Raw genomic sequence first — 24,541 nt, forward strand, 5'->3', positions numbered from 1 at the left:
ACACTTGTCAACATGTATTACAGGTTTATGTCTTCCTGCACCTGTTTGTGTATGTTTTTTTTTTTTTTTCTAGTATGATTGTAAAAACTTCTGATACTGGATTGTGATAGCCTCCCATCCTGTACATCAAATATTCTGCTAGAAAAAAATACACAGTAGGCCAAAACAACGCAAATGGTGACGTTGCAGCACACAACAAGGCCAAGAATATGTAAACAATAAAAAAGTAACAATCAAAAAAAGCAACTTAATTGCTGGCTGGCTTAAAATTTAGCTTTTTAGGCTCCTTCACATTAACCAAAGCAAACTTTAATGTTGTAGCACTTGCTATTGTTCAACTGAAAGACATCATGAAGTGTATAAAAAGAATCAAACTGACAAAAAATAAATAAATCATGATTACACAGTTTTTAGGAAAAAAGTATATTGTGTGTATATATATATATATAGATAGTTATATATATATAGATAGATTTATATTCATTTATACGCTTTTAAAATAGCACAGTAAACACTTTGCACACATGATAAAAACCACAGATTGTGTCTGATTGTTTTTGTGTCGGCCGATGGCGTCAACAGAGCCAAATATCACGAACGGGTTATTCACTTTCAGTGCAGTCAGCTCAGGAAGGACCTTAAAAATACAAATAAGTGCTTTGAAAAACGTGATCCAATGTGAACATTAATTTCTGATGTTTTATTTATAAAACCAACACGAGATCCTTCTGCACAGTGGTTTGTCCAGATCTCCTTCCTGAAGTGGCTTTGCTCGAAAGAGGAGGGAACCAAAGGAATTCCTGTCTGTAACGGTGAGTTTGGATATTTGTCGTCTGCACACGTTTATCACACAAAAAGAACAACGGAAACAAAAAAAAAAAAAAAAAAAAGAGAAGTTATATAAAGACAGTCAAGTAAAAAAAACAAAAAAAACATAATAGATTTTATATTACTGCACGCCATCGCTTGTCCTTGTCTCCTTACACTTGTATTATTCATGTACAACACCTGCTCTCTGTTTCTATCTCCTTCTTTCGTTATCCATCCGCTTCTCGGCAACGGAGTCTCCAACTATCAGTCTCTTTTTTTTATTTCCATCCAACGGTGTCTGTACAGCTGGCTTAGTGGTGATCATAGAAATAGCTAAAGGGTTCCGTAGACATTGGTTGAAGTCTGTACAGAAACAATAGGTCTTTTTTTGTTGTTTTTCTTGATGTAAACAGGCACACACATTTTTCTAGAGGCTAACCCCTCAGTCAGAATAAAAACACCTCTCAGTAGGTTTATTTGTCCCACTTGCTTTGATTTTTCAGTTCCCTTTTTTTGTCTGTAAAATGATACCGTTTTAATCTTCCCATGGTCAAGAGCTTTGGCCCCGGTCTCAGTCCTGCTGAGAGAAATTAAGCCTTGGATTGCTCCTCGGGTATCCAGAGGTTTACAGCTACTCAGTAATTATTTCTCCTTTCCTCCCTCAGCAGCAACTGCCAAGGCTTCGTTACAGTTCGCCACCCGAGATAATGAAGTTTAACCAAGGTTGCTGTTGTCCATGTTGCCTCTCTTTAGTGTTCCTATGCTGTCTCTAGAATCAGTGATGGTGGTCTACTACAGAAATTCACGCCGTCTCCGACAGGTCCACGTGGAACGAGCTAGCAAATCCTTTTGCGGGCTGAAAAGAAAGAGAACACGCTTGTTAAAACAAATGACATGTTTTCTCATGAGGCATTTTAGAGACACAGTCAGATCAGAATATCATTTCCTGCCGGATGTGTGCCACTAAGGACTGCGTGAAGTTATTTAGATACGTTAAACACTGACGGTGACAGGATATGTGATATAATAAAACAATATGTGGGAATGGGGTTAAAAATTGACCCATCATTGAGAATAAATCATCACCATTAGGTGGCTGCTTAATGCAAGGGTAGAAAATACAAAGTGTTCTAATTGCTTCATTAATTATCTATAAATGGGTCATTAAACATTTACAAATGTTTTTACAAGGAACTGCAATGGTCACGGTATTGCCACTGCAGCATATATATATATATATATATATATATATATATATATATATATATATAAAAAATAAAATAAAAAAACATAAACGGTGTCTATAATTAACAGAATGTTAGTTTAGGAGTCTTTTCATTTATTTTATGAAATGATGAGCAGCAAGATTCCCAGCTTAGTTTCACTGGATTCATTCTTCTTTGAAAAGCCCTAAACCTGAACTAAAATATACGTAAAGAAATGTCCATTGTACTATTGTTTTGGATTTTAGACTGAGTGTGTTCTCCAAACCCTGCGAGGCAGTCTAGATGAGCACCCACACGAGAAGACAAAATTGGAGCAAAACAGGCTCCAGAACCTAAAGGCTAAATACCAATTATTTTCACACAGACCTGACATGACAAACAAGAAAAAAAAAAAAAAAAAGTATATATTTTTGTGCTCATAGTTTACCTGAGAGACAGCCCACAGCCAGCATGCACAATCATGGAAGATGGTGGTTAACATGGTGGTGAGATGACTGGAAATGACTTCTCTACTGAATATCAGATCCATCCTGGACTCTTAGAGCTCATGGAATATTCATGTAATGTGGAAGCTTTGAAAATAACTGAATGCAACCAGGAATGCCCTGACCTTCCCACGTTCAGTGTATAGGCATTCACACTATTGTGATCCGCTTTATATTTATTATTATGGGTTTCTTTAAAGTACTCTGTGCTTTTTGACATCTTTCTCGTTCTGCAATTTTGTGATATTTCAACTAATCCTAAATAAAAATGTTCAGTTCTTTCAGGCCAATCCTGGTATGACTTTAGGTATTGGTGCAACTTTAGCTCTTTGAGATATTTAGCCTTTTCAATCATTTTATTTTATTTTTTCCTTAGAAAATGAATTGAGCTCATTTTACATCCTTCAAATCTTCAGATCCATTTATAAACTTTTACTGCTCCTTTCACGTTTTGTTCCGGTTCAGCTTCTTTCAGTTTCTTTGTGTAAATTTAAACTTTTTTTTCAGCTACTTGCAGCTAGTTTTAGCTGTTTTGTGCTCCTTTCAGATTATTTCTGCTAACTACAACATCATTGTGCTTCTTCTAAGTACTTTCTGCTAATTGCAGCTTGATATGTTCCTTTCAGCTTATGTCTTCAAGTTTCAACTATTCTGTTATTTCATCTACTATTTAGCTGTTCATTCAAATTTTAGCCTTTTAAGCTAATTTCACTTATCTCTCTCTCTCTCATCCTTCTGGTAAGTTCAGCTTCTGCTTTTTTTAGCTACTTTTCAGCTGTTTTTTTTTTTTTTTTTTTTTTTTTTTTTTTGGGGGGGGGGTGCTAATTTCTGGTTTTGTTTTAGATCATTTCTATTTTTTTGTGCTAATTTGTGCTTCTTTCAGCCTAATTGAGCAAACGTTTTTTTGTTTTTATTTTTTTAGCTGTCTTCTGATAATTTAAGCTTGCTTTACACTTTCAGCTGCCTTTTTAGATAATTTCTGCTGTTTTCAGAAAAAAAAAAGCAAGTTGTTTGTGGCAATTGCAACTTTCACCCTAAATTATTTAATTCTACTAACTTCAGCTTACTATGATCCTTTCAGCTTATTTCTGCTAGTTTCAGTTATTTCATCTACAATTTAACTACAATATATTATGCTATTTTAGCTTTTTTCATCTAATTCTACATTTGGCTTAGTTTATTTCTGCTCTTTCCACATGCTTCTGTTAGTTTAAGCTTCTTTCTGCCTTTTCAGCTATTGTTTTTGCTAATTTCAGCCTTTTTTTTAAGCTAATTTCATAATGTCTGTGCTCATTTCATCTTATTTAAGCCCAATTCAGCAAACATGTTATTTTTGCTTTCTGTTGCTAATTGTGGCTTGTTCTTCCATTTTAGCTACATTTCAGCATGTTTTTTTTTAATCTAATTTCAGCTGTTTTTCAGCAAGTTTTTCAGCAATAGGCATTTACACTGCATTTTCACAAGAAATGCAGTTTCTTTAGTATTTTTTTTTTTATCAAATGGAAAATAAATCCTATTTTTTTTATATATATATCTATTAAATTATTCTAGTAAATGTGAGTAAATAACCAACTAAAGAATCTTGAATTCATGGTTGAAAGGCAGCCTCAACATTCTGCTGCATGTCAGGTATTGATCAACATGCAAGGATAGACACTTGGGTTCCTTTTTAAAGCAAAATGGACTTCAATCCTTGTGATGAAACCGAGGCGTGGGTTGTCTGCCTCACCTTTAGAGCTATTCAGTAGGGAAGTCATCATGCTTGAAAAGAGATGTTGAGGAATGGAAAATAAAATGCCTTCTCCACCATGACATAATCTGTCTTTTGCTCTTCTCTGTGTTCCAAAAAAAAATGTTTTATGAAGTGTAAAACTGCTAGAATGTGAAACTGTTCTCTGCAACCCTGGACCTGTTCTTGTATTGATGGCCTTTACAAGTATGAGCATCAGATAAGAAGGATTTTACATTTGGGGGGGGTGGGGTTAGAAAACAGGGAAAACAAACAAAAAATTGGGGCCACAACAAACTAACATTATTCCAATTCATATTTGTTTATTTTGTAATAAGTCACATGATTACAAGCAGCATTTAAGGTTATTGTAGGGTTGAATGAAAAGGAAAAAATAAAATAAAAAATAAGGAAGATTTGGAGAAAGGAGGCAGGAAATTGTTCATTATACATTTGAAAAAAAGTACAAAAATAAAATAAAATGAAATACAACAAAATATAAGGTCGTATTTTGAACTGATTGAAAGTAGAAAAAGAAAGGCTGGTTAACAGCAGAAAATGTCCAGATCAGAATTAAGATTCATCGTATCCTTCTTTAGTATCTGTATGGGACCATACCAAAGTCATAGGGTCCCATTGAAGTTTCATACTGATACTCACAGAGAAAGGTTGGTTTGTACGGCAGAGTCCCCCTATCATACTCTTTCCTCTCTAGCGTGCTGGAGCTGTACTGCTGCTGTTGCGGATGGAGGTGATTTTGAAGGCTGTGGTGTGACTGTGATCTTTGGCCGTCCTTGCCAAAAGTGGAGAATGACCTATCGTTGGACGAGGCGGTAGACGAGGTCAAGGTGAGTTGGTCGGAGAGGTTGACGGAGGAGGGTACCTCAGTATCGGGCAGTGTGGCGTCCATGCCGGGAACGTGCAGATTGCTGCGGTAGTCCGGCCCCTGGCGCCCGTCTGATGGCACGAAGGACGGCATCCAGCAGCGGTCGGAGTGACCCAGGGCCTTGCACTCCTCCGTGCAGTTGGAGAACAGGTCAGCGCCTGCAGAGCAAATACAAATGACAAACAGAATGTGGGAGTAAGATTGGAGGAAATGTGATCAGATGAATATGAAGATAAGAATAATAATTAAAGTAAGAGATCATAAGAATGAAATGAGGATGGACATTTGGAGTGGAAACAAACGGACGGTGGAAGAGAAGATGGAAAGAAACCACAAGAGGAACCACAAGTCAGTAATCACTTCCCAATGTCACCGGCAGGAAAAAAGGCAGAGAAAGCCATTCATCAACAAGACAAAAGACGGAACTGATGAAGAGAATTGTTTGTTTTTCTCCTCACCCCATTCATTTAGAAAGAAATATGCAATCAAAGGGATGGGGGTTACAGAAGCTCTTGAACATTCCCCACCTGCTCACATCAACATCCTCAGTCACATTTGATTTGGAAATGCAAAAAGACAAAATGCAAATTTATATCTTTTTTTTTTTCTATTCACTTGTTGCACAATCCCACACTAATGTCAATCATGCATATACAAATTGAAGAATTGTGTAACTGACATATAACAGCTGCCAAAAATAAAATATTAGCATAAAAATTAAAAAAGATAAATCTGAAATAATATAACAAAACACCACACATGTACTTACACAATTATGCATAAGAGACCAGAATTGTTGGTTAAACACACCAGGTACTGAAAGCAAAGGTCCACATAATGTTACCACTCACATGTATGTAATATTGGATCTCCTGATGCATGCTCAATAATATTGGATATTAATAATAGTAAGATTGGATCATTTTCTTCAATAAATACTGTAAATTACCAAGCATGTTATTTTTTGTCTCATTTGTTTAACTGGGTTCACTTTACTTTTAGGACGTGTGAAAATCTGATGTTTTAAGTCATATTTATGTAGAAATATAGAAAAAATATAAAGTGTTCACATGCAAGCACCACAGTAAATGGTAAATGGACTGCACTTATATAGTACTTTTCTATCTTATCAAGATACGCAAAGCTGTTTACAACACAATGTGTGTCCTTATTTACCCATTCACACAGCACTCTACTGGATCTGTACAAAGCTAATCTGAATCTGCAGAGATTAATCAGTGCTTGTTATCACTCATATACCAATGGGACACACATCGGAGGCAGTGAAGGGCTCAGTGTCTTGGACACTTTGGCATTTGACTTCTGGTGGAATTGAACCCCCAGCTCTTGCATTGGAGGACGACTGCTGTAACCACTCAGCCACAGCTGCCCACAATATATCCTGATCTTACATTAATCTGATAGTAGACTATTAAACAAGTGTAAACATTAGACCAAGTATCACATTTATACTACTCAATTTAGATAAAGTGTATTCAAGTTGTTTATTTATTTATTTATTTTTGGTTTGCATATTTTTACAGGTTGCCCTTTAGATTTAGATGTGACAATTATTGAAATTGCAATTAGTTTCCCTAGCAATTTAAAAAATAGGCTAAAATGTTGACATGGAGTTGGATATAAAAGCATTTTTTTCTGCAATAGTTGAACAATAAACATAAGTTTGTTACATTCTATACGTTTATAACAAGAACTGATCAATACAAACACATCAGCAGTTTTAAGGATAACACACTACAAAATTAAAGCAATATAATGATAAATTATATTTGCCATTTTGCTCTTAATACCATTTATTATTATTATTATTATTATGGGGCTATCTGGATGTAAAGTGAAGAAAGGAGTGCTTTGAAAAGTGACACCACTCGCAAAGAAAGATGGTGCACCGCCTCTTCTTTCACTTTGGTTTGTTTGTGGTGTCAGACTGGATGCTGCTGCTCTACTGGTCTGTGGATTCCAGACATGTTCCTTCTGTCTGATGCCAATTTAACAAACATCAAACTAAAACGGTGGAGTTGGCCTATCAACACGCATCGAGAACAATATACACTTATTCACCAGCTATCAGGGAGCCAGGCATGCTTTAGAACTTGGTTTATTCTTTGAATTATTTACCCTAGACTTTTCTTTTCAAACTATATATATATATATATATATATATATATATATATATATATACCAAATACTGGTACACGCTGAAAGCATTGACTTAACTCGCTGTAACAACAGTTCTCCAGTGAACCTTTAAACCTTTTAAAGTCAACGCACTTTTCTGTCCCATCAACGTATTGAAGCACCACCACTGTGACAGATTCTGCTCCTATTTATTCGTGTGCATTGTGTGGATCTAATGTTGCTGCTAATTGAGGCCCCATGGGGAGCGAGCAACGCCACAAGACTTCACAGTGGACAGAGCGCCAGTGGAGACACAAGGCTCACAGACAGCCAGGACCGAACGGCTCAGGGAGTCGCAGATTTCACAGACCAGGACAGCAGGCGGGAGAAGCAGCAAGGCTCCAGGAACCATAAGGAAGGAGAGGGGAGACCCGAGCCACTACAGACGGAAAAAGAAATGTCCAGATCAAAACAGGGGGAGACCCAACCATCACAGATGGAGAGTGGAAAGAGGAGCAGGGGACGGCTTTGATTTAGAGGGAAGAAAGTTGAAAACTCTGATTAAACATTTGTTTTCGGTTTCTTTAACTTGCCATGAGGAGATTATTTGAACACCCATCCAGCTGTGTCACTATTCTAAACTTGCTCTTTGCAAGTGAAGCTGCTGCCCATCACAGATACATAAATGCTGAAAAGCCAAGAGATGTGTAAAGGTTGAATTTGTATTGAAAGCAGGTCAGAAGTTCAACAAGACTTTTATAGCTTGTGTCAAAAAACGAGTTATAAAATGCATTCTAACTATTCTGCATTATTTGAGTAAAGTTTTAGAAGGACAGATAGACAGCGACATCTTTTCACCTCATCACACAGGGTTTGATTCAGCATTTTTTTAAAGACATCTAATGTCTTTCTCCTCTGAAAGCCTTAAAGAAGAAGCACACTTCAGTGCTCGCTGCTGCCAGAGTGTTTTTTTTTTATTTTTTTTATCACAACGTAGCACAGGAGAAATGTGGCTCAGTGATAAAAAAAAAAACTGGTGATGAGGAGGAGAATCTACGGAGCAATCCCTAAAATTCAAAGATCAGTTCAGCTAAACTGTACAGGGACGCTGACGCAGTTTTTGAATGGCATTTTCTCTCTGAATCACCATCAGGATTGACAAATATTTAGAGCATCTGTAAAGGTTGGGCGCACATAAATCACATACCCAATCCCTGTCACTGGTAATGCCCATCTCGCATTTAGCCTTTAGCTTTTTTATGAACTCCTTGCAAATTAACGGCTCCCTCTGACACAAAGGACACTGACCTCAGCTCCTCCAATCATTTCTGAGCTGCTGCGGCTAAAGATTTGAGGAACTCTGAATATTTAACTCTAAGAGTAAATTAGTAGAATAACCGAAGCAGAACTGTGCACAGGGAAGAGATCTGTAGATAAAAAGTTATTGCCAATGGATTAAGTTAGCTTAGTTTTATATATTGTTCCTGTATTATTAATCAGGTGCAGGGGCAGCTTGTACTTTCAGAATGATTTCTAAATATAGCCTGCACCAATCACTGTTTACTTTTTATGTGGCTTCGAGAACGTTGTGTCAGAGCTCCACGTTTACTCAGTAAAACTTCAAAAAACAGCATCATCACACATGTTTCCCAACTCATACACACACCTCCACAAAAAAAGAAAAAGAAAAAAAAAGCTTCTTAAATGTGAGAATATGTAAATATACGGAAGCAAACAGACAGTCAGGCGATCTCGCATGACACCAAGTGACTCTTGATCTCCATGATGCACCTTTTCTTCTTCAGGCACGAAGCCAAACAACAACCGAAACAGTGACTGGCAATGACAGGCCCTGCCAGCAGCCGTCGCATCGTGACCTCAACAGGCAGGAAAAAACATATTCCTGCTCTATTTCCACACAAACACCCAGAAGAGGAAATGCAAATGATTCGGCACAATCTAAACACGATCTACGTGCTAATAAGCAATCAGCACTTCAGTTCTTTTCGCTTTACTTGCTTTTTTCCCATTACATCTCTGAATGTTTCTGAAATCCCATGTTGGTGTGATTTGACTAATTGTGCTGTCTGAGATACACCCAACCTCTGGGAGGAAAGAAACCAGAGGAAAACAGATTGTGGAAAAACACACGTCCCGTCTTTGTATTTATTTTTTTGTGTGTGTTCTGTTTGCACAGATTTGCAGTCGCTTCTTATACCTGAACTCATTTCTCTGATCCGTTCTCCATCTTCATTAGTCTCCCGGTGTCTTTTTTCTGTCTTTTATTTCACGTCACATTTAAGTCTCCTCACCTATTATTTATTTGTTGTTTTTTGGTGTGTTTTTTTTTTTTTTTTCCAGCCCACCAAAACCTCTTCCCCGTCCCCAGGTGGAGGGTGTCTTCCATCAATAACTCTGTTTTTCATCTTGTCATTCACTACTCCAGAGAGAATACTGACACAAAATGTCAATGTTTAGACGGCACCACGGGATGACAGGGGAGTAGCAGAGCTTCCTTTCACAGGTTGACCGGTGAGCCTGAGATGAGTAAACCAGAAACCTCACAGGTGCAAAAAAAGAGCAAGATGGTTTCCAATATTCCCACTAATGACAGAGAGACAAACTGTTTGCAGCTATGAATTTCAGTTTCTGCAGCACAGCAAGTGAGCTGGAAAGGAGAGCCCAGAGGCCAACCAGTGTCTGCGTGATTTATACGTCCTCTTATACATTGTTAGAGCACATGCTTAGGATTGCCATTGACTATTGATATTTGGTTTGTATGCCTTTTAGTTTTTCTCTGGGAATGTAGCAAGCTAGTGTGCATTGATATAAGAGGGGATACACAGAAACCTGCATTACAATATGCAAGTAAACTTTAGATTTATTAAATGTGTGAAATGCTGTTCAAAGATCTGGACTTCTACCAGGGGCAACTCTAGAATCTGTCCTTTAGGGGTGCTCAGCCCCGAGTGCTGACAATGTCTATTGGCTTGAAGAACACGGTGGTCATTGGTGTCAGAAGCATTTGTAATGTGGGGCGACACAATGGTGGATGTGGGTGGGGGGTTGAATAAACTTATGAATAAATTAAATGTAATTTCCTGCATTCTGGTGTATAGGTTGTTAAAATCTATGTCTACCTATATAAGTAAACACTTGATTCAATACCTGTTTTAGAGAGCACGCCACAAAAAGAAGTAGCCTGACCAACAGCTCTCCTTGTGTGAATAGAGCACGCTCCACTTCTCTCATGCATCCTAACACACCTAACCCCCCCCCCCCACACACACACACACACAGCTCCTGCAGGTAAGGGGAGTTTCACTTTGGTTCAAACTGAGAACACCGATGGGTCCGTTGCTGACGAGACTACTGGATTGATTGACAGGTGGTGGTGAGGATCCTACTCGTGCAAAAATAAATAAATAAAAAATCATAGATTTTAGTGGCACGTTTAAGTGTCATAATTTATTCCATCTATTCATCATATTCACCCACTTCTTCCTTTTTGGATTGCCGGGCTCACTGGTGCCCATATCCAACAGTCACTGTGCGAGAGATGGGACACCCTGGACATCTCTTCAGTCCATCACAGGGACACATACAGACAAACAACCATTCACTCTCTCACTCACTCCTAGGGACAATTTAAAGTTGCCAGTCAGCCTAACATGCATGTTTTTGGTCTATTGGAGGAAACCAGAGAACTTGCAGAAAACCCACGCATGCACAGATAAAACATGCAAACTCCACCCAGAAAGGCCCCCGGACGGAGATTTGAACCAGGGTAACCTGCTCGCTGAGAGGCAGCAGCTCTACCAACTGTGTCACCGTGCTGCCCATTTATTCCATATTTATTGCACATTTATTCAATATTTTGGTGAATTTAAGGTTTGAGAACTGTTTCCTTACAAAATCCTAATTATGGTTTCTTGATTTTTCAGGGGTGCCGAGTTAAAATGTAGGGGTGCTTGAGCACCCCCCCAAAACAGGCTAAAATCACCATTTAGATCAATCACTCATTTAGAAAGTTTAAAATGTGTATATCAAAATAGTCGGAAACAACAAATATTTAAAAACAAATGAGAAACATGTAAAGCAAAATTAAGAATTTCAATGACATGTCACCTACCAAGATGAACTGTGTGGAATTCTAATTTTATATTTAATTAACTCTATTCTAAGTTATTTGTGCACTTCTTTTGTTTTTTTCTTATTTCATAAATACAACTTAAGTTTCAAAATTGAAATAACGTTACTTATTCTACTTCCACCTCCCTTCAAACGTCCATTCAAAGCTTTGAACCTGACACCGTCTTACATTAAACTCATTAACATGGTTTTGACATGCATGTGCATGGCTGTATATTACACGCTGAGCTCTCAGTTGTGTTGGAGTTCCAGGCCTGAGAACGGCAGGTGTATCAGAACCCTGTTTGCTAAAATTCATCTGACAGCTCAGTGACACAGGGAACTGCAGCACAGTGCACGCCACTAATTCATAATCAGCCATCTAATACACCGTTACCACGGTGATTTAATTGTCCCATTTGTCACGGCTGTTGTTCTCACCAAAACAAACGTCATGATAATGATCGTTTCCAGTCTCCCACCCGTCATGCTGCCTTCCACAGCTGATTGAACAGACCAAATGTGCCTCTTTTTTTTCCTCCCTGATGAACGATTTATCCAAATTTATCGGACTCCTCTTTTTTTTTTTTTTTTGTATTTGTTCATTTGTTTTGTTCACTCTTACCATCTTCATTTAACAGGATGGTGAGAGAAAATTATGTTTTATTTTGGAAAAAAAAATGAAGGTTGGAAACAGAAACAAGGTGGCACTCACTTCTAAATCTATACTGCTTTAGCTTTTGATGCACTGCTGCCTCACTTTAGACACCAACGTTAAGAAAAGCCATTTGCACCAATTTCCAAGGCACCCCAACCTCCCAGGCAGTGTCCTTTTGATTTAAAACAACATCAGGAGACTTATTTTCTAAAGTGTCAGCCGAGCGGCCGAGCGGGAAGCTACAGCAGGTGTAGTTGATGATATGCCAACTGGAAATGGTTTCCCCCTTGATTTGAAATATTCCAAGGTGCACCAAAAGGGAGAATGCGTTGCGTGTTCCCATGTGGAAACCTCGCCTCTAACCCTCCTTTGATAATTGCTATGCAAAGGATCTAAAAATGAATTACTGATCAGCCGAGTGTTACGGAGAACCAACGTGTGAGAGAGACAGAATGAAGGATGAGACTGACAGACACTACGAGTGTGTCAAACAAACACATGCACATCTGCATAAGTAATGCATGCATGCATTCATGTCAAATATACATGAGCATAGAAATGTGCACTAGCTTGCCTAAACAGATACTGGAGAAATACCTGAAAAAAAAAATGGTATAGGCTCGGTGCATGCTTTTGCAGCTTGTCTGTCTGCTGCATATGCACAACACTTTAACTTTAACACATTACTGCATAAAAGCATTGAATATAACTCATGTGAGAAACATTACCAGCACAATATATTAATAAATTATCCATCCATTATCTTTACCCTCTTCTTCCTTTTTGAGATACGGGGGTCACTGTTGCCCATGTCTAACTATTGTTGTGTGAGAAGCAGGGGGCACTCTCGAAAGGTTTCCAGTCCATCACAGGGACAGTTGGACAGGTCTCCAGTCCACCACAGGGACACATGGAGACAAACGAGAACCATCCACTCTCTCGCTCACACCTAAACCAACTCTAACCCTAGGGTCAATTTAGAGTCGCCAATCAGTCTAACGTGCAGATTTTTGTCTGTGGGAAGGAATAAGAGTCTCTGGAGAAAACACAGGCAGCACAGAGAGGACATGAAAACTCCACCCAGAAAGGGGGAGTGGTGGCACAGAGGTTAGAGAGGTGGGCAGAGGTGGGCCGGTTCAACTCCCCAGGCCAGCAACATCAAAAAGTGTGGGTGGAAAAGGTGAAACACCCACACCTGCCTCCACCCTCACTTGCCCCATTCTGCGTCCATGAGCCAAACCCTTAATCCCCCAGCTGCTCCCCAGGCACCTTAGATGGCAGCTCACTCCTTCGAATGTGTGTGCTCACATGTGCAATTTGAAAAATATAGATAATGATTTCGGGCAGCACGGTGGCACAACTGGTAGAGCTGCTGCCTCTCAGTGAGAAGGTCCTTGGTTCAAACCCCGGTCCAGGGGCCTTTCTGGGTGGAGTTTGTATGTTCTCTCCGTGCATGCATGGGTTTTCTCCGGGTGCTCCGGTTTCCTCCCACAGACCAAAAACATGCATGTTAGGCTGATTGGTAACTCTAAATTGTCCCTAGGTGTGAGTGAGAGAGTGAATGGTTGTTTGTCTCGTTTGTCTCTATGTGGCCCTGTGATGGACTGGAGACCCGTCCAGGGTGTACCCCGCCCCTCGCACAGTGATTGCTGGACATGGGCACCAGCGACCCCCGTGACCCAAAATGGAATAAACGGGTAAAGATAATGGATGGATGGATGGATAATGATTTCCTTATAAAGGAATAATAGAGCACAAAAAAAAAAATCCCAGGCTGGGATTTGAACCTGCAACCTTATTGATGAGAGGTGGCAGCTCTACAAACTATGCCTCTCTGCCACCTCATATTAATAACTTACACAAAGGCAAATGAGCAAAAGGGATGCTCTGATAGAGGAAATGTTGTATATACCTGGCAACGTTCCAAGCACTCCCCACTACTTTCTCATATTACAGTCATCTCATTTAAGCTTCTCTGAGTCTCATTGGAGAATGCCTTTATAACACATACAGCTCCACTTTGCACTGTTTCCTCCAAAACAAAACAAACATAGACAAGCAGGTTGCATATAGGTGTCGTGTATACACCTTCATATTAAAACAGGCTGCCGTATAGAGTTACTCCCACACAGACACAAGCACATGCACTGTGTCTGCTTGTGTTTACAGAAGTCTGTGAAACTCAAGTGTCCTTCCTTCCAAAATACCAGTCGTGCAATATTACCTCCCATGGAGTGGTAAGCTGTTCCCTTCTAAATCCAACATGAGGAACAAATGTTGGATTCCCTCCTATGAAATACACAGTGCAGCACCAACTGTGTACACTCCCAGGCCTGTGCCAAATGAGCAAATGTGGAGCCAAAAAAAGGCTGAAGAAACATGTTATTGGTTCAGAAATATAAACCTGTCACTGTGCTAGATAATACAAAAAAAAAATAACAGCAAATTGGAATTCAAGACAATTTTCCACCTACAGTAAGTGTTGAAATACAGTCTTGGGCATGTCTTGGAACATCATGTCAGGACTGATTTCTTTCTAAAGTTTCAGACTAGCAGACAAAGCTAACATGCATATGGCTGATGCACTTTTTGTCATCTGATTTATTTGTGTAATAACATAGATTTCCTGGTGTCTTATAGTGCATTTTTTGCAGATATGCATCACATGCTGATGAAAATCTTCCAGTATGAGCTGTAGTTTGAGTTACATATATATTTTTCACTGAACTCCTTGATAAAATAAAATAGAGGAGGCTTGGATTTCTTCCAATTCTGCATCTCAGACTCGCACAGTTTGACCTTCCCCAAACTATTTTACGAGCGAGGGCAGGGAGTGACACAACGGCTGCATACTGGCTCACTATTTTGCCTTGGTTCATTAATAATGTCAAGCACTGCAGAGCCTAATGAGGGTCCATTCACTATCCTGCATCACCTATCTGATCTTCTTTATTCGTATTTCCAGCATGATACGATATTTGGCAAGCTTCGGTCTAGACTGGGGTCTCACATGCACCATGTGGTACAATCCCTCAGAAAGAAAGGGCAGTTCAATATAAAATTAGATTTTGTATTGCTCCCCTTTTTTCTGACTCCACCATGATCAATAAACAGGTACTAACTAAATAGAATTTCAGAGAGAACAAGGAGCTGCTTAAGATATGATCTACTAACCCCTTTGCAAAGAAATCTACAGGGCTGTAAAGTGCAGAAAAGAAATAAAGGTCATTAAATAAACCTGGAGTGAGAGCATGGATGGGGAAATCTTAGCTAATTCTCACATTTTACCCTTGCTTTATCAGCCAATTCTACAAAAAATTGGCTGATAAAAACAGAGAATCTGAAAATAATTTACTGTGTTTGGGAAGTTCAATCTATAAACTACAAAGGCAGCACAATATTCTGATTCTTTGGCTGATTGAAACGCTTCTCATTATATCAATTTAGCTTTCATGCCATTCCCTTTCATTTGAGTGAACCTATTGATTTGTGCCAGTAAAGCTCCGTTTGCCTCACACTGCCTCACAGACAGTCGCTGTCCTTTCAGCACCACTTGGTGCTGAAGCAGCAGAGGGGGTCACGAAGAGGGAAAGGGCCAAAAAGGAAGGGAGAGGGGTGACACCAATTACGAATCCCCCCCCCCCCCACACACACACATATACATATATATATATATATTATATATATATATATATATATATATATATATATATATATATATATATCTGTTGTGAAATGCAATCAACACATCTGGGATCTGCTCATACCTAAAGCTCGGACATTCTGGCACTCTCCCAAATTGAGAAAATGAAAACTCAACGTTCCGCACCAACAGTTCCACACCATCCTATTCACATTCACAAACTCACACAGTTAGGAATCAGGGAGGTGTGTGTGTGTGTGTGTTTGGTGGTGAGGGGAGGGGGAGCACAATAATGACTGAGTAATTATGTGATGTGGAGCAACTCACCAGTTGAATGACCCCTGTTTGTGGCATCATGGTCGCTGTCGCCCTGCTCGCTGTCCCCATGACCACTGTCTTTAGAGCTGACGAGGTCTGCTTCTTGAAAAGCCGAACTAAAAGGGGGGGTTGGGTTGGCATGGTGGTTGGAGCATCGGTGAAGAAGGTAGAGGGGATTAAATGAGGAGCAAACAAACAGAAAGTGAATAAAAAGTCAACACCAGGTCAATGTGATCAAGGTGGCCATGGAGAACTTAAACTGGATGTTACACATGACATGTAATGGAATCCAGTGTTATTGCTTCATTAGATGCAGCTTTGTCAGTTATGGGACTGTTTCCAAACTCAAGATGAATGTTATGGAGACACCTGGAACCACATTGGACCTTAAAGCCATAATTAACTATGTGAATTATACAGGAGACTGATGAGTGTACAATCTTTATAGATAAGCAAAATCTGGGACTTTACAGAAACTAAATGATGGTGAAGGAGGGCGATGAGGTGAAAGATGAGATGATGTGTGAGTATAAGTTTTTTCTCTACCTGTTGACACGTCTTGGTCTGTCCACCAGATAGCTGAGTTCTGCTCGCTGGTGTTTTGTCTAGAACATACAAACACACAATGTATTAAAAGCCAAACAGTCAGATGATGTAAATGCAGGAGAAGGGGGCTCAGAACGATAAGAGAAACACCATTAATCAGGTGAGCAAACATTGCTGTCAACATGAAACTGAGTCAGGAGAAGCTGCGATGTCAGGTTACTGACGGAGCGAGCATCTCTGAGTGAGAGGACGAAAGGAGATGAGAGCAAGAGGGGGAAGTTGGATGGGGAAGAGGAGGGTAAATTGGGTGGGGGGATAGGATTGAATGCGTAAATGATTAAGACGCCCGACGCTGAAACTGAACAACCTTTGTGCACGGCGCTGCCATGCTGCACCGTGCACAGAATACTTAACGCGCAGAACAGCAGGGCTGACTGACTGTCTGGCTCCACTCCAGCCACACCGCAATCAACAGAAAAGCCCCAATACTCCACAGCTCCACCAGCAGAACGCAGAGACGTTGAGCACATTGGGACAGGAGTGTCCAAACTTTTTTCATATGTGGGTCAAAACTATCCAGATGTAAGAACTTGTGGGCCATAAAAATGCCAATTTAACTCTCAACGTGCACAGTATTTAGGAAAAAGGACAAACGCTTACTAATTTTGGTGGAGAAAGTTTTAAATTGTTGTAAATCGAAAACATTAAAAGCCTCAAACACTAAGCTTTTATATATATTTTTTTTTTTATTCAAAATAATTTGATTTATTAGATTTGTTGGGTTTATGTAGTTTTCTTGTGTTTGGAAAGTTTGTTTTAGTCTGTTCTCAGCAATAAAAGCACAATTTGAGTAAGTGTCCTTTTTAAAAGGTGGTTGATCAGCTGTTTGGACCATGGTCGACCCAAAAGGCTGATCGAAGTTCAGAATAATTGTCCAGCTGTCAGTCGCTACAACAGATTCATAGGTTTGATTAAACTGAATTAAATTGATCAACTCGTATGTAGATGACACCACTTTATATTCATTTAAAAATGTCTAATTTCCCTCTTGATTATTTTATCAACTGTAATATTTAGCCACGTTTTATGAATCATTATCCAAAAGTCTCTTTCTGGTAGAAATCAGTAAAGGTTTTTGGTGATTTGTAGCATGAAGTGAAACTAAAAATATTACAGCCAACATTTTTCATTTTCTTTAAAATTGCTCATTTTGAGAAGATGGTTTTTCATCTGTTTTGCAGTTAAACCTAAACATTATATAAAAAAAGGATTACCAACTAATCTGCAGGAAGTCTGCATCGACCTGTTAAGCCTGCTGGCCAAAGTGATACCATTCTTAAAACTGTTGTGGGCCACACAAAATCTCTCCAAGGACCGCAAATGGCTCTCGGGCCACACTTTGGACACCTGTGCATTAGGATATTCAATTCACTTCTCTCCTTTTATCTGACCAGATTTGCCACCCCAGCTATAAAATGCCTCCCCAAATATTATCTATCAACTTTGAAAGGAATATTTCCAAACTCAAATGTTTTAATAGTATAGGCTTTAAAAGACTTTCCTTTCCATCAGTGTGCTGCTGGTCCAAATGCTCTTTTTTTTTTTTTTTAAATGTCACATGAGATTTGAAAATTGACAAGTCCAATCACCGTGGAAATGATTAAAGGCCACTGAGCAGAACAGCCGAGTCAATAGTAGATTCATTTCTGTGACTTTTGCTTTGCGTGACCTGACTGGGTAACAGGATTTGACATAAAGCAGAGACAGCTGTTGCATTTTTAGAAGAAATAAAACCAGTTTGACACGTGAAATTGCAGCTGTTTTTTTTTAGTTTTAACACATTGAAATGATGAAGTGGGGTTACTTCTTTCTTACCTCACTGGACAGGATGCTGCCATTGGATATGATGTCAGGTGTTTGGTCACTGTAGCCGGTGACAATAGCCCCGCAGGGGTTGGTGTGATCCGTGTCAGTGCTGCGGGAGGGGCTGCACGGCTTGAGGAACATCAGATCTGTCTTGGCTGACTCTGGAGTCAGACACACCTGGTAGCAGTAGGAGTTCTGGTTCTGGTGGTGGTGGGAGCCGAAGCCGCCACCCACACCTCCCACCCCAGACTCCTCCACGGGCACCTGCCCCACGGGCCCAACTCCTGATGTCACGTTGGTGCTCTGAACCAACATGATGTCAGATTTACTTAGTTTCTTCTGCTTCCTGCCACGAGTCTGCCTGCTGCAGCATGAGCCGCAGCACAAACAACAGTCACCCGCCAGCAGGCACGTGTACAGGTTGAGCTTTTTGTCCTTTTGGCAGCGTACTGCCAGCACGATCATTGCCAGGAGGAAAATAAAGGAAACGGAGCCCAGAGCGATGATGAGAATGAGGGTGAGGTCAAGAGAGGTCTCCTTAGACTTGGAGGCTGATCCGCGGTCTCCACTGCGGCCCTCCACCACACTGTCCACTAAAATCACACTCACGCTGGCGGAGGAGGAGAGTGGGGGCTGTCCGTGGTCCCTTACTTCAATCAGCAGGTCGTAGAAGCCCTGGGGTTCGCGCTTTGGAGAGATCCTACGTGCAGTCCTTAGCTCTCCAGTCCTCCAGTCCATGCGGAACATTCCCATCTCGTTGCCCCGCAGGATGCTGTAGGACAGTCGTGCGTTTTCACCATCATCTGCGTCCATGGCCACAATGCGTGTCACCAGGTATCCAGGTTCTGCAGCGCGCGGGAGATGCTCTCTGGTTGTGCCGTTTTTCCCAATGGGGGCAATGACAGTGGGAGCATTGTCATTCTGGTCTACTATGATCACGTTAACTGTGGCGTTCGAGAAGAGCTCTGCAGCACCTGAATCCCTAGCCTGGACCATGAAACTAAACTCCTTCAGCTGCTCATAATCAAAAGAGCGCAAAGCGTAAAGGTATCCGGTGTCTTGGTTTATGGAAACATACGTGTCCACAGACATGTCCTGGATGTCACACTCCAATATGGAGTAGGTAATTAGAGCGTTCTGACCCATGTCAGGGTCCAAAGCACTCACTGCGTGAATGAAAGCACCAGGCACGTTGTTCTCAGTCACATACACATCATAAACTGCCTGCGTAAAGCGCGGCGCGTTGTCGTTCTCGTCGGAGACGTGCACTTTAATGGATTTGCTGGTTGCTAGTGAAGGCTGACCTTTATCTTTGGCCACCACAGTGATCGTGTAGGAATCCGTGCTCTCTCTGTCCAACGGCCCGTCTGTCACGATGGTGTAGTAGTTTTTAAAAGATGATTTCAGCTTGAAAGGAACGTCACCGAGTATCTCGCAGCTCATCTGCCCGTTCTCACTGGAGTCTCTGTCCGAGACGCTAAAAAGTGCGATGACGGTGCCGGCGGCGTCCTGCTCGCTCACAGACTCTGACACAGTGCTGAAACCGATCTCTGGTGTGTTGTCGTTCACGTCCATCAGTTTGACCAACACTTTGCAGTGCGCCGGAACGGCATTCGCGCCCAGATCTTTAGCCTGAACATAAATCTGGTGCGTGTTGCTCTCCTCATAGTCCACCTCACCCGCCACCTCTATCCTGCCAGTTCTGGCATCGATATTGAACAAGTCCTTTACCCGCGGGGTGTTGTGACTGCTGAAAGAAAAAACTATTTCCCCGTTTAGTCCCTCGTCAACATCCGTGGCGTTCAGCTGGATGACTAGAGTGCCCACGGGCGAGTTCTCCCGCAGGTTAACCGTGTACACAGACTGGTCAAACGTGGGTGCGTTGTCATTAGAGTCCAGAACGTTAACGACCAGGAGAGCGGTCCCGGTGCGCTGCGGGGTGCCCCCGTCCACAGCTGTGAGCACGTAGCGGTGCGCCGCCTGCTGCTCTCGGTCCAGCGGCTTCTCCAGCACCAGCTCTGCAAACTTGTTCCCGTCGCTCTGCGTCTGCACGTCGAGGTAAAAAAAGTTATTATTCGTGATGGCATACGTGCTGAGCGCGTTCGTGCCAACGTCCGGGTCGAACGCGTTTTCCACCGGGAAGCGCGTCCCGGGAATCGCGCTCTCAGATATTTCCACGGAAATGTCGGTCTCCGGGAAGCTGGGTGGATTGTCGTTGATGTCCAACACCTCGATCTCCACTCGAAAGAGCTCCAGCGGGTTCTCCAGGAACACCTCCAGGTGCAGTAGGCACGGGATGGTCTGCTTACAGATTTCCTCTCTGTCTATTTTCTCCTTCACCACAAGCGCTCCGTTCTCCAGGTTCACCTCCAGGTAAGGTGTCCGTGAACTGGGCACCGTTTGGAACCGCCGAGCGGAAAGTTTGGTGATGTCCAGCCCCAAATCCTCTGCAATATTCCCAACCACAGTGCCAGGCTCATGCTCCTCTGGCACGGAGTAGTGCAGCTGACAGAGAGCTCCATTCAGGATGGAGAGAACGAATATTAACCAAATCATCTCCCCTGCCGCAGTCCAAGTGCACTTCAGAACCAAAAAAAAAAAAAAAAAAAAGTGTTATTCCTTTATCTTACAAGAGCTGAACATTTCCACTTTTCTCTGCCTGTAAAAAGGCAGCGACACAAACAGCAACAAGGCTGTCCGACTCTGACAATCCTCTCCTCTGCCTCAGGTCTGTGAAATGTTGTGCGGTTGGAGTTGTGAGGAGCGCAGCCATTTGATCCGCGCCTCTCCGTTTTAATCAATTCTGCACTGGTCTGTGAGTTTTGGCGTCAGCGCAAACATTGCAGGCTGGAGCCAGGACTCGGAGCCAACATTCCCTGTGCGCAGCACAGATTGTCCTTCTTCACACACAAAAAAGAAGAAAAAATAAAAAAGTCGAAAACAGAATAAGAAAATCCACTTAACTCGGGGGTAAAAGCACAAAAAACTCCCTTTTACGCACAGCCAACATGAAATAAGTCGTGCCTTTAAAAAGACGCACGGAACACGCAGACTTTCTCTATATGTCTGTGAGGATGTAATCACTGCGCCTAAGCGCTCAAAGCGGATGATGTTCTCATCTCGGCTTCTGTAAGGCGAGTGGAGCAGCGGGGTTGGTTTTGCGCACAGCTCCTTTCCCCGACAGCCAATGATATTCTCAAACATCGGGTGTAATGGCACCTGATTGGGGCTCCGCAACGCCAGCTAGGACGCGCACGGGGCCCTCAAAACAAAACCAGCTAAGAGCCGCTGCGCTCCTCTCCTCTCCTCCGCGCGCTCTCCTCCGGGCACGGTCACAGATGTAGCAGGGAAATTAAAAAGTGTTAAACGTCCAGCGAATTAAGGAAGTTGAACATCAGCGGCTGGAGTTGAGGAAGCTGCGCGTGGAGTTGCAGCTTCTGTCTGAACATTAGTGATTTATTTATTTATTTTTAACAACACAAGTTTTTTTTTTTTAATATATGTTTATTTTTAATTTTTTCTTGTTCTCAAATATCTCTGAGTGTAAATAAAAACCGTGGCACCCTCCAGTCGGTTATATTTTTTTACTGTTTGCCATCAAAGTGCTGCTTTCATGCCAACGCATGAGTCAGAATGCACTAAAGATGCCCACAGCCAAAGACCACCATGCACACGGTCTGCGCAAGTGAAGACAGCTTGTGACGCAATATCCCACAGTGCTGTGACCATCCCCACCCCTCTCCCTCTATCTGTTTTTTTTTTTTTTTTTTTTTTTGTGTCCTCTCTAAGATGCGCTCATCTGGCCCCATGTGAGAAAGAATAAAACATTTTGAGTAAAATATTATTCCTCATTTATGAGCCCCTGTGCGTTAGGCTGCAGGATTCCATCATTACAGGATCACACGAGTTACTTTAATTCTGTGAAATGGGGCGTTTATGCTCCAGTCCTACCGTGTTACTAATAGCCTGGAGCCTGTGAGTTCCCCCCCATCTTCCCATTCTTATCATTAACCCCCTCACACCCTGTCCTCAACTCAAGCTTCAGACTCACTTGCATCATCTGCTAAATTAATTCATAAAGAACGAATTAAATATGCAAATAGAGGGAGAGGGAGACAAGAGATGGTGGGGGTCTAACTAGCGATACACTGTTTGGATGATGATGATGATGGTGGCAGAAAAAAGATGGGAAATAAGCCATAATTGAGTCTAATTAACATAAGTCTCTAATTCCAAATGTAATAGACAGAGCGCAACAATATCGTCCGTAATGCAAGACGACGTGTCCTTTGTGTGGTGGATTAAAGAGCGAGCGATGCGCAATTCTGCATCTCTCCACAGCAGTCAGGAGAAACAAAGAGGGCACGTTGGATGGATTTGCACCCATGTCTGAGCCCGAGCTGTGTGACTGAATCGAGCTGACACTGAAGTCGGATCTGAGAGCAGCGCGCACAGCCGCTCCTCTGTGCTTCTCACTCACTCTTTCTCTTTCTCTCCTGCGCGCGTGGGCTCGTCCCCATCCATCTCGCGCGCACTCTTTCTGTCCCAGTCAGAAACTTGCAGAGGCCAACGTCGCCCCCTGGCGTCAGCCTGCTCTCTGTTGAAGGCAGGTTAAGGAAAGAGGGTGCACCTTGACCTACAGGGGAAACAAACAAAAAAACACTTCAGAAGATTTTTTTTTTTTAATTTTATTATTATTTTATTTTTAATAATACAGTATTCATACTTGAGTCTCTTTGAATTCCCACTTGTTTTATTATTATTATTATTTTTGTGTGTGTTTTGCTGCTTATCTCCTGCCTCCAATGGCAGCGGTATGATAATGACATTCCGAGTGTCTGTGATCAAGTTTGTGCTTGTTTGTCTGTTAGCAAAATATTGAATATACCACTGTGTAACTTCTGAAGAGACCTATGGAAAGTAATCATTAGATGCACATCTACAATTTATTAACTTTTGGAGTTGATTGCAAAATGGGTGCCTATAGGCAAATGTTGCAAACAGAAAACTGGTTATAACACAATAAGTTTTATATGAATTGTTGCAGGATTTGGTGAGGTAGGAGCCAAAATACTTCAAATTATAATCCAAGAGCTAACAAAAGATATAGCCTTTGCATAAAACATTGCAAAATAATCAGATTATGCATATTGCATAAACTGCCCAACAGATTTTAATGAAAGTTTTACTGATTATCTTACGTGCAATCTTTGTCCCTGCTTTCTTAGTCAATATAAATCAAAATGGCCGACACAGCTAACTGATCTCAGAATACACAAATGGCTATATCATTTTACAGAAACATACCCAATATTGTTTATGGGGTACAAAACAGCACTCTTTTACAACATACACTCTGAGCAACATTGAATTTGTTCAAGTCAACTTTATCTGTTAGCAAAATAACTTACGAACCAGGGGACAGATGTTCAGGGCCCTTTGACAAAGTCATTTTGTGCATATGAAGTGAAAGTATTACCTTTTGAAGTCAATCCACTCCAAGATGGACGACACAGCCAACTGGCATTAGACAACACAAAACTAAATATTTCACCAACATTGAGCTCATATCTGACGTGTGTTAGCTAAGACTTGTTTCCAACATGTTCTATGAGTGACGTGTCACATGTGACGGTGCATATCGTTATTTTCAAGGTGGGGCCAGAACTGCTACACCTCAACTCCACCTTAAACACGGCTGTGAAAGGTCTCAGGTGAAACGGATTGGATAAAGGAATGTGTTTTATTAAGTTACAATCTGCTGTCTGGTGGCTCAGTTGGTAGAGCTGCCGCCTCAGCAAGAAGATCGCTGGACCAATAGCCAGACCGCGGTGATTCTGGGTGGAGTTTGGATGTTCTCTCCTTGCTGTGTGGGTTTTCTCCGGGTACTCTGGTTTCCTACCACAGACCAAAAACATGGATTGGTTGTTTGTCTCATGTGTCTCTATGTGTCCCTGTGATGGACTGGAGACATGTCCACATGCTCCCACCTCTTGCACAGTGACTGCTGGATATGGGCACCAGTGATCCCCCTTCATACAAACATGAAGAAACATGTAAAGACGATGAATGTATGGATGATGGATGGATTGATGATGGATGGA

General features: G+C 41.4%; 1 protein-coding gene across 2 annotated transcripts; it reads right to left on the reverse strand.

The window, feature by feature from the left end:
* Positions 1–1,201: 1,201 nt before the first annotated feature.
* Positions 1,202–21,005, reverse strand: LOC119423257 (protocadherin-10). 2 transcript variants are annotated; one of them, XM_037690676.1, is made up of 5 exons: positions 18,447–20,993; positions 16,572–16,630; positions 16,035–16,141; positions 5,134–5,294; positions 1,202–1,666 (listed from the first exon to the last, which is right to left on the reverse strand). In XM_037690676.1, the coding sequence occupies exons 1-5, from the start codon at positions 20,991–20,993 to the stop codon at positions 1,613–1,615; spliced, it is 2,928 nt and encodes a 975-aa protein (XP_037546604.1). In that variant the 3' UTR covers positions 1,202–1,612. The 2 variants fall into 2 exon arrangements, with proteins under 2 accessions (XP_037546604.1, XP_037546605.1); XM_037690677.1 differs by lacking the exon at positions 1,202–1,666 and having other exon boundaries at positions 4,788–5,294; positions 18,447–21,005.
* Positions 21,006–24,541: the final 3,536 nt, after the last annotated feature.

This window comes from Nematolebias whitei, chromosome 16 (genome assembly GCF_014905685.2).
Source record: "Nematolebias whitei isolate Nwh7 chromosome 16, NemWhi1, whole genome shotgun sequence".
Classification (NCBI taxonomy): Eukaryota; Metazoa; Chordata; class Actinopteri; order Cyprinodontiformes; family Rivulidae; genus Nematolebias; species Nematolebias whitei.